At 41.7% G+C, this 10,826-nt stretch overlaps 1 protein-coding gene across 1 annotated transcript; it reads left to right on the top strand.

Annotated features, from left to right (window-relative positions):
• Positions 1–1,032: 1,032 nt before the first annotated feature.
• On the top strand, positions 1,033–10,147 carry LOC104404887 (protein RMD5 homolog A-like; the record flags this gene model as incomplete). The annotated part of the gene is made up of 4 exons (XM_010013422.1): positions 1,033–1,066; positions 3,033–3,175; positions 9,740–9,874; positions 10,043–10,147. Coding segments are annotated over 4 exons (417 nt in total), but the record flags the coding sequence as incomplete, so codon positions are not given.
• Between the last annotated feature and the right edge of the window lie 679 nt (positions 10,148–10,826).

The following is a 10,826-nucleotide window of genomic DNA, read 5'->3' as shown; positions in this document are numbered from 1 at the left end:
TTTAGCTTGTCATTTATAGCTTTCTAATCAGAACAGGTATTTTTAGCTTTTATAGACTGTATTCTGAATATGTTTGGAACTTGATGGAAGTGGAAGCAGCCAGGGTGCTTAAAATGGAGCTCTGTAATTCAGGGCTATGCACTGCAGAAATGTGCTTGTGTGTATCATTTTGAAGGCAGGGGGAAAGGAAAAGAAAGCCCTCAGTGCTGAAGAAGAAATTAATGCTGTAGGACAAGATGGGAGGGCAGAGATATATGAACAGACCTGAAATAGGCAGTGGATATAAAAAGGAGATGGGTGGAGAAAGAGAAACTTAGAAGCTGCTTCAACCTCTAAATTGATTTTCTTTTCCCCACTGATGGAGTCTCTTAAATAAATGTCTTGAGTTGTTTTCATGTTAAAGCCCAAGTACAGAACAGCCCCATGTGAAGGCTTGTGAATAGGAAGACAAAGTTTGCTTTTGTTCTCTCTTCCCTGAACAGATCTTGCCTCCTGGAGCAGCCAAGGCAGGAGTTGCATATTCTTGAATGGAATAAATGTGTCTGGCTGAGTAAACTTGGCTTTGGGCTTTACAATGTGCCCAGTGTCTGCTCGCTAATATCTATATACACTTTAATTCTGACTGTATGTACATGATACAGGGGGATACTCTCAGGCTGTAGTGTTCTGTGCACACTGAACTACCAGGGGGACGCTCTGCAGGCTTTCTTCTGCTGCTTTATTAGCAGTAGCTCATGGTTTAGTTAAAGCTGAGATGGGTGCAGAGGGGAAACCTGTTCTCTTACAGCTCTGGTGGCTTTTCTTATGTTGATATTTCCTTGCTTTACTGTGCTTGCTTTACTGTACTTGCTTTCTGCTCTAGTAGGTGTTGGGGCTCAGTAATTATTTGCTTGGGGTGAAAAGAGTTCTGCATGTCAGTTGTTTTGGTTTTTGCTTAATGGCTTTTCTTGCAACAAGAAGGCTGTTAAGAGAGTGTATTTGAACCTCTCTGTTTACTGGGGAAGGAGTATTTCCATTTTGCTTGTTGTGTAATCTCTGACTGATCATTTTCTCTTGGCAGGAGTCAGCAGGCAGTTATTTAAGCTCCTTCACATGATTTGAAATGACTATCATAAAAATTAAATAACAACTGAGAAATAATGCTTATTCTTTAACTAATTTGAGGAGGTGAACTTGGTGGGATAGTTGAGTGGATCTGGTGGTTTTAGTTCGGGATGCACAGAGTCAAGTTGGTGAATGTGAAGAGACTCTTTCGGTGCTATTACTCCTCATTCACCCACTAGGAAGAATACAGAGCCCTGTTAGCTGTTTGCTGGAAGGTGATCAGTAGCTTCATGGGACTGGATGGAGAAAAAGAGTTAAAGCCTTTTATTTTGTAGTATTTCTTAAAAGCTCTGGATGTTGCAAAGTGCTGTTAACGCTTCCTCAGTTGTGAGGCTGAGCAGGAGCTATTTGCTTTCCTAGTGAGGCAGTTTTGCTGTTGCTATGAACAGGATTGAGAGTTGGGGTGCATAAAAGAAAATATATAGAATAAGTGGCTGGTCAGTTATTACCTGCCCCCTGTGATTACAGCTTCTTTCTGGCTTTCCTCTGTTAAGTGTAAGCTGTGTTTGTTTCTGTCCCTGGTTTCCCAGTCCTGTGGAGGCAGTGGGATGCACCAGTGCTTTGCTTTCCACACAGTACCAGAAAGTGGACTCTTAACGTGCTGTTGAAACCAAAGGCATGTTAAAATACAACATGAGATAGGAACAAACTTTATGGAGAACGTGGTTGCTTTTAAAAGCTTCCTTCTAAAGAGATATTTTGGGGATTTTATTTTTTCACATGAAGGGTTTGGATCCGGAATGTTAGGGAAGTGTTTCTGGGCTGCTCTCCCACTTAAATGAGCCTTCCCATGCAGTTGAAGGCTGCTAAGTCTGTGTCCCTAAAGGGAATATTCTTCATGCAGAATGAACTTTGAGGAAGGAGAGACCTTTATAGGTAAGACTGGAAAAGAGATTCTTCCTGTATTTTGAAATCAAAATCTGGAAGAAAGGGCTCTGGAGTAAAGCACAGAAAAGTGTGTTTTATTCTCTGATTAAAGCTACTGAGTGATGTTTAAATTGAGGCATGAAGGATATAAACTGTTCAGTGTGGTGATGTGGTCAGGGGCATGGAAACCTTTTGTATGTATTATTTCATCTGCAGGATGAGTCATCCAGCATTGTCCCTGTTGGTTGGACAACAGCTTAAAAATGTCCCAGCTTCTAGAGAATAAATCTTGTAACAAGACAGAGTGGGTCTGATGTTCGCAGACAGGTCCTTTACGTGCTGCTTCTTATCCCTGGAGGGGAATTGGAGACTGGTTGGCTGTTTAGAGCTGTTCCCACAAGTCAGGAAGTGAAAGTTACAGAGCATCATGGAATGGTTTGGGTTGGAAGGGAGCTTAAAGCGCATCCAGTTCCAATCCCCTGCCACAGGCAGGGACACCTTCCACTAGAGCAGGTTGCTCCAAGCCCCTGTGTCCAACCTGGCCTTGAACAGTGCCAGGGATGGGGCAGCCACAGCTTCTCTGGGCAACCTGGTCCAGAGTCTGATATAAGTGAGCAGTTTGCAGGGAAAGAAAGAATTGGGCCCTCATGGATCCAAATTTTGCTTCCACCTGGAGGTTAAACAGGATGTATCTTGAGGGAACCATCTAAAAGAAAACAGATCCTGTAGTAGGTTCAGTAGCTTCCCATTACAGCCTGTGGGCTTGGTGGGTTGGGGTGTTTCTTGGAGATGTGTTTATTAATCTACTGTGACTGAGACACATGAGAACTTCACATTAATCTTTTAAACTGTTGCTCTTGTTCAGTGTTATTGTGACTGGATTCCTAATTCCACAGGTGTATCCTCCTTCATTTAAACCCATCTTGCATTGCAAATACTCCCTGGATTGCATTTCTTCATTTTAATACCATGTCTTGTCTTTGTATGTTGTTGCTTATGAAGAGATTTAAGGTTATCATTTATTTGTTACAAAGTCACTAATTTGCCTCTTTTTTGTCTAGATCAAGATGGAGACTTGTCGGGGACAATTTCACTTGTTATGACACAGTGTTGTAAAAGAATAAAAGACACAGTTCAAAAACTGGCCTCTGATCATAAAGACATTCACAGCAGCGTATCCCGAGTTGGAAAAGCCATAGATAAGGTATCTCTAGTGTGGTTTGGTTGTATTATTGCCTGTTTTCTGTGCAGAATTTGGATTTATACTACAATGAATCTTACTTAAACCTTCCTGCCAAGTGCTTGGGGCAGGGGCAGGGCAGTGGGGGTACAGCACTTGCTTCCAGAACTCATTGCATGCAGAGTATTCCTTCTGGGGCAGCTCAAATCTCCTGATACCCAAGTGATCATTCCCTACAGCTATTTGTAGACTTGGTATATGTTCTACCCATTTAGCAAAATATTTTCTTCAATATCTGTCTCAATCAGAAATACTGTTTGTTTTTTTTTTTATATATGTATTATATTTCTAGTTACTTGTCAGTAGGAAACAACTTGGACCTGGCCATTTGTTCTAGAAGGCAGTACAACAGCAGGTTTAAGACATTTTGTACCTATTTCAGGTGTGTTCTTAGGGGCTTCATTTTCTAACACAGTGGTCTTCGTATGAGTAGAGTAGGTTCAACTTCCCGTACTCCCTGTGTCCATGCCATAACAAATAATAAGGTAAGGCAGCTTACCTTTGAAGCTTTGCATGTGAGATACAGGAATTCCAGGTTCAAGAATAACTGGAATCTGAATGTAGTTGTGTAGGTAGATATTAACAATTCTTTGAAATGATACTAAAACTTGGGTTGGTGTTTTCTTGTGGTGCTAGATGTATGCTTTCAGGCCAAGCTTTTCTCCATCTGTGTGGAAGTTGTTCTATATGCATGGAGTCTTGTACTTGCTTTTTTGGGATAGTTTTATATCATAACACACGTTGATAGGATCTAAACATTTGGTTTAAGATGCACCTTATAATCTTACTAAGGAAGACACTAGTAAATGAGTCTCTTCATCTAGACAAAGATGCTTGCAGCATTACAGAATAGTTAGTTATCCTTTGAAACTCTCATTTAAATTCTGTTAGTAATGATAATCTGTTAAAGCATCATTTAATTGTGATGGTAAAACAAAGCGTGATGTGCAGTGAAGACCCAAAGCACATAATGCTGCATTGTTGGGCAGAATGTCTGTGCAGCTGTGGGATTTTTTGCTTGCATCTCTGACTGACCATCATGGAGAGCTCGAACTTCCTCCTAACAGCTTTAATCCAAACGTCACTGTTATCCAAAGCTTAAGGATGCATCTGTCTCTAATCCTTGCTGCTGTATCTAAACTAATTAACTAGAGTACAATTCCATCCTTATTACTGGCTTGAAGCCTGAAAGAAATCTATGTAATCTTGTCCTAAGTTTGAAACTTTCCTGTTCTGCTCTAGCAGGTGGACTTGGTGCAAATAAGCTTTTGGGTTTGGCTATACCTTTCTCATTTAAATACTCTGAGGTAGAATAGGTCATATATAGGGGGTGAGAATATTCAGTGGAAATGGGTGTTAATGTTTCTTGGAAGCCAAAGAAAACTGTACTTGCAAGCTTAATAAAGTTTAGGCTCGAACCTAATCTCCAAATAGCTGTTTCACTTCTCATGTGCATAGCTTTTCCAATGTTGTTTCTCTCCTGCTGTTTTCCTTTCTATTTTTATTTGGAAAAGGATAATTGCAAATAAAAGCATTGTTAAAATGTCAAGTGTGTGGTTTTGTAACACGGTAGGAAGGATACCAACAGTCTGCTCTCTGCCTGTTGAGTGTCGGAAGGTCTCTTCCAGGGAGGTGTTAAAAACCAAGCTCAGCTTGCTGTATTCCCTGTGCTCATTCCTCTGGGTTTGCTGTCTTGCTTGGTGTCATTGGTGTTCATGTGCAAAAACTGGGAAGCAGTGGGAACTTAATGCAAGTAATTTGAATTTTATTAGTTTTCCCTGACTGCAGCATCTTAAGGAAACTACTCTAAAATGGAGTCTTGGGCTGTTTGTCAGGTGCATGTGTGTAACACTTAAATCCAGGTGGAATTTAATGCTTCCCTGCACAGGGATGTCTTCCATACGTACTTCATGTCATTTCCCTGTGCTGCTGGAAAATGTGCTTGAAACCTGCCAGCAAAGTCTTTGTTGAAACCACCCTCCCCACATCCCTTCACCATAATATACTTCAGCTTAAACCAACAGAAGTAGTTCGATGTAACTGATGTGGTGATTCTCAACACATTCTGGGCAAAATCCTACTGCTTCCTGAATGAAGTGCTTGTTGGTGATACAGGAGATTTAATTCTCTCACATGTAAATCCTCATTTATTTTATAGACAGATTAACATCTCTACAACACTGCTTATGGTCTTCCTATGCTCACACGCAGATAAATATCACTCCTTACTTTACTGCCTGCTTGAGACTGGGAAACGTGGTAATATTGGTACCAACTTTATGTGACACATCCAAGTGACAGCTGTTGTTACATGTAGAATCCACGAACTTCCTACATGACAAGCCTGGATTTCGAAAGAACTTGCTCTATTATCTGCTCATGGCAAATTTCAGGTTAAATTCCTTTTCTGCAGTGGTGAGGCAGGGTTTATATATAAAGTCAACTTTATTTTCTATGTCCGTATCTAAAGAGATATTTATATATCTGTATCTAAAGTTTATTTTATATTTCTGTATCTAAAGTTTATTTTATGTATCTATATCTATTTATATATCTATATCTAAAGTTTAGCCTGGTTGGTTTTTAACTTAGATGGGACCTAGGTTTGTCTGCCTGCAGAGTTCAGTCTGAGAACACGAGCTTCGAAGTGTTTGAGAAATGAAGTTCAAATTTGGCATCAAATATGAACCATGTTAAAGTCTGATATGCTCAAACTTTGTTGCTTTCAGTTATCAGTTCCTGGAAAACTTGTCTAATAGACAAGACCTTTTGCTTTTGTAGTAGTTGGAGTCCATGCTTCTGCTCTGTGCCTTTCTTCCAAAGAGCATTTTGTCCTTTGAAAGGCAATGTTTGCATCCAGTTTTTTCTTCATTGTAGTAGCATTCCCTCTGCTTCCAGAACTCAGCACATCACTGGTGTTCAGCAAGTTGTTATCAGGTAGCTCACTCATCAGTCTCCCTGTAAATCAATCACTCTTCTGGAATGATTTGAATTCAGGTTTGATGGGGCTACTGAATGTTCCCCCTCTAGCAACAGTCTGTCTGAGTAGTGTTGAAATACTTTCATTCAGGAAAGCAAGTGGAGTAAATGGTAGTTCCTTGCACGTTTTATCCCTGAATTTTAAGTATTTTTAAAAGGCCACTATTTTAATCCAGTTTTGGTTTGGGAAAGCAAACCTTTACCTAAGTTAGCATTTGTTTCATGGAAAAGCCTGTATACAAATGACTAAAAACCTTTACTGAACATTGTTTCTATGTTGCTGTGAAGAATGGTGTTAGTAAATACATCTTTTGCAAGCTGAGATTTATCTTAGGAACAAACCAATTGAACAGAGAAGGTAAACAGATGTATTTTAGTTGTATTTTGGGTCAGAATTCAGAAGAAGGGAGGAATGCACAAAATAATTGTGAAAATAAGGAATAAAACTGTCCTTAATCATCATCCTTCATATCCTGTTAAAGAGGGTCATGAGGATGCTCAGGGGCTGGAGCACCTCCTGGATGGAGACAGGCTGAGAAAGTTGGGGCTGTTCAGCTGGAGAAGAGAAGCTGTGTGGAGACCTCAGAGCAGCTTCAGTGTCTGAAAGGGGATACAAGGATGCTGGGGAGGGACTCTTCATTAGGGACTGTAGTGACAGGACAAGGGGTGATGGGTTCAAACTGAAACAGGGGAGGTTCAGGTTAGAAGTAAGGAAGAAGTTCTTTACTGTGAGGGTGCTGAGGTGCTGGAACAGGTTGCCCAAAGAAGTGATAAATGCTCCATCCCTGGCAGTGTTCAAGGCCAGGTTGGACAGAGCCTTGGGTGACATGGTCTAGTGTGAGGTGTCCCTGCCCATGGCAGGGGGGGGGGGGGGGGGGGGGGTGTTGGTCAGTCTAGGATTCTATGTTACTAATAACGTAGAAGGTTGGATGTTGGTTAAAATGGTCCATCTTGTGTGTGTGCATCCTGAAGTCCTTCTCACATCCTAGCAATTATCTGGTAATGTACTTTCAATTGTATCAGTAATGTATTTAGCACATAATAGTCTACATTTTAGCCTTAGGCTCTTAAAGAAAGCTTTGTTTCTTGGGAATATCAGCTGATGCTCTTCTAAGCTTAAAACCACACCAAAAAAAGGCACAAAATAACCTTTCTGAAGTTTGTAACTTAGGGAATTTATTTCAACTTCTGCAGTCTTATTAAACCTCACGTGCTGTCAGTTAGCATACTGTTAGCATTTAGAAAACAAAACTGAGAGCTGTGTAGTCACCAGCATATCATGTGTGCATGACAGTTATGAAATATGTAAGCTAAAGGCAAGCAGTAATTTGTTCTGACATGTGACAGTCACTGTAATATGAGCAGTCAGTTCTTGAAGCTTCCCAGGATCCAGAGGAGGGAAAGCTGTAGAATCTCATATGTTAAAGACCTTAGAAATGGTTAAAATCGTAAGAAGTTACTGCAGTGAGAACCTGGTCAAGACTGGGTTGATCAGAGAATGGCTGAGGGGGAGAATCAGAACTGAGGTCTTCAGGTTGTATGGTGTGACTTGAACCTACAACACACCTGAGTTGATGTGGCTCACTGTTATCATCTGTTATGGGACTTAAATCTCTGGTTTATGATGGGGTTTGGAAAAGGTTCTCAAAGCTCAGAGGCTTGTTGTTTCAGAACAAAACATGGGGTTTGTGAAGGAACTGAAGGAAGTGGCTCTGCCACCTCTGCCCCAAGCAATGAGAAGGATGTGAGGATGTTTCAGGTGTAGGTTCAGCTCTGATGGCTGGTAACTGCCCAGAAGAATGCAGTTTCTTCCTATGGGATTATGTGCTAGCTAGGACTTGAAATTGCATGAAGAATAACTGAAAAGTCAATTATTTTCAGGTTGCTGATGATCCTCACCCAGAACTGAAGTAATAAAAGCAACCTTGGGTGGTGTTAATACTGCCTCTGCTGTTTCTTTAATGCATTGTCAGTGGATTTATGTTACCTGCTAGTGGAGTTTGGACAGTGATACCAGAATCAGCAATGGTGGCAAACCTTAAAGGATTCAGAGGGTTGGCACAAATAAAACCAGTGTTATTTAGTCTTCAAGAAGCTTAAGTTTCTTCAAGATACATCTTAAAGATGACCAGCATGACAAGGAGCTTACAGGTTGAGACTCCAAGTGAAGATGTTAAATATGAGACCTGAGTCAGTGGCAGTAATTTAAATGCTCATCTTGCTCCACTGTCTCTGAAGGACAGAAGACACACTTTACCAGCCTGAAGCAGATGTTTTACTGGCAGTTTGGCCTGAAGGGGGTGGTGCTTTTGAAGCCACATGTGCAGGATGATGCCCCTTTTCTCACCATGCCACAGAACAGCATCAAAGTGGATGTGAAGGCGGCTGATGAAGGAAATTAGTAAGTGGCAAGTAAAAGGAAGGTGCCATGTGAAGCTGAGGAAGGTAGCTCGTGCCAGCTTTGTGGTGTTTGCTCTGTGGGCTTTGGCAGGAGGAGGTGTTTGTGCTGGGTCAGTGTTCCTGCACGGGGCGGGACTCTCAATTCTCACATTGCTGAAGCACTGCTGTTCCGCTGAACTTCTGATTTCTGAAGTTCCCTCTTGGAAGAGAGCCACAGTCATGGGAGCAGGCAGCAAGTGACACACTGACTTCTAGACAACATTTCTTTTATAAGAGGTTTGTTTCAGGCGATGGGTGAGGATTTTCATTCGAATTAACCTGCTTGCCCTGATCATAAAACACGTTGGCAGCTTAAATCCTGGTTCATATCTTGCATTAGGGTAAGTGTTGCTCTCCTGCTGCCAAGAGGTACAGTGCCAAGTGTTACTGAAGAGTCACTGTGACAATATTTTTACCTATTCCTGGAATATGTCCATAGGCCGCTGGCCTAAAAATACGTGGCAGCAGGATCATCGGGGTTAGATCTACTAAAGATCTCTCAGATCTTCAAAGCTCATCCTGTTGCCTGGATGCTGAGGCCTTCAGAGATTTGAATGTCATTGTTGTTTGGGGGTGGGGAGAAGTGACATTTTCCTTTTCCAGCATTGTCTACCCCCCAGCTATGTAAAAGAATCCTTGAGTTAAAGCTTCTCCTTCTAATTTGGTGCACTGTAGTGACAGTGATACACTGATAGCGCTATTTCCACTCTCGTGTAGGCGACTTTGTTTTCTGTTCCCTCTGCATTTTCAGTTTTCCCATATGGAAAAAGCCTTTTTCTGCAGATACTTCCTTCAAAAATGCATCACAGTCTGGAAACCCCTTTCTTAATTAACTACATTTCGAATTTGCTACACTTGTACTTTGTCAGTGTAATTCCTTATAGTGAATAAGATTCAGACTTGAAACGAGCAAAACAAAGGATTTCTTCTTCTGTATACAGGAGATAATGAAGCAGCTGATAGGTTTCACTTGGAACAGGAGGGAATTGAGGGCTAACTGAGTAAAAGGCAGAGAAAGCACCAGGGTGGAGACTTCAGTGTCCTGCATAGTGAAAGAATTCCCTGGGGTGATTTGTTCCAGCCTATTAACTGTGGATTTATGTGTTTCAGAACTTCGACTCCGACATCAGCAGCGTGGGGATAGATGGGTGCTGGCAGGCTGACAGCCAGCGGATCCTCAACGAGGTGATGGTGGAGCACTTCTTCAGGCAGGGGATGTTGGATGTAGCTGAGGAGCTTTGTCAGGTAACCATCAGTGTGGATGTTGAATGTTATCAACCCTGGAAAATTACGCTTGGTGTGTTAGCGTCCTTATTTGAGTGTTCCGGGTGAATATTTAAACTGCCAGGAAAAACAGCAGTTTAATCCCATTGGGTTCCATGGTTTAACTAAAAACTGCCTCTGTTTTTTCAGGAATCTGGTCTATCAATAGATCAAAGCCAAAAAGAACCATTTGTGGAGTTAAATCGAATATTGGAAGCATTAAAAGTCAGAGTTTTGAGACCTGCACTAGAGTGAGTCTACTCAGATCTTTATTTTCTTCCTTTTTTGGAATGCTCTAACAAATCCTTAGTTCTTCACTTTAAGCATTATCTTTTAGTAGATTTTGATGCGTCCCTGTTTGTCCTTGGAGAGTCTAGTTACTGAGTGAGCCCCTACCTTTCATCCCCTCTGTGTCCCTCTCCATGGGCAGTGCTTAACTAAAGGTGTCTTTCTTAGATTAAAGATTATCTTGAATCATTTATGGTGCTGATCTAAGGGTTCAGGAAGACACACGGCTTGGAGGAACAGTTGTGTGCCGTGATGGAACTTAGCCTTACAGTGAATCATGAGTGACCTTATATTAGAAGGTCCAAGTAGCAGATATCAGGACTTAGTAAGTTGTATACCACTGGGGCTTTGTGGCTTCACTTTGGGGTGAGCACAGCTTGACTTGGGATCAAAGTTCTCACTTTTCCTCAAGTCATTCTCCCTTTCCTGGTAAGGGATCCCAGGGTGGGAAGAGGGAATGGAAGGACAGGGGGGTGCTTTGCAGGCTGCTGCAGCCAGGTAGGTGCTGATGAGTGCTGGGTGAGATGTGAGCTGCTGCTGGGGGCCTGGACTGATGGTGAGATCTGGTAGTGAGGTTCCTTCTGAACAGAACAGTTCAGTTAATGCAAGTCAGTGGAGAATGCTGAACTCCAGGATGAAAACCAAG

Source organism: Nestor notabilis, unplaced genomic scaffold (assembly GCF_000696875.1).
Source record: "Nestor notabilis isolate BGI_N333 unplaced genomic scaffold, ASM69687v1 scaffold15354, whole genome shotgun sequence".
NCBI classification, from domain to species: Eukaryota; Metazoa; Chordata; class Aves; order Psittaciformes; family Psittacidae; genus Nestor; species Nestor notabilis.
This window is presented reverse-complemented; position numbering and strand designations above follow the sequence as displayed.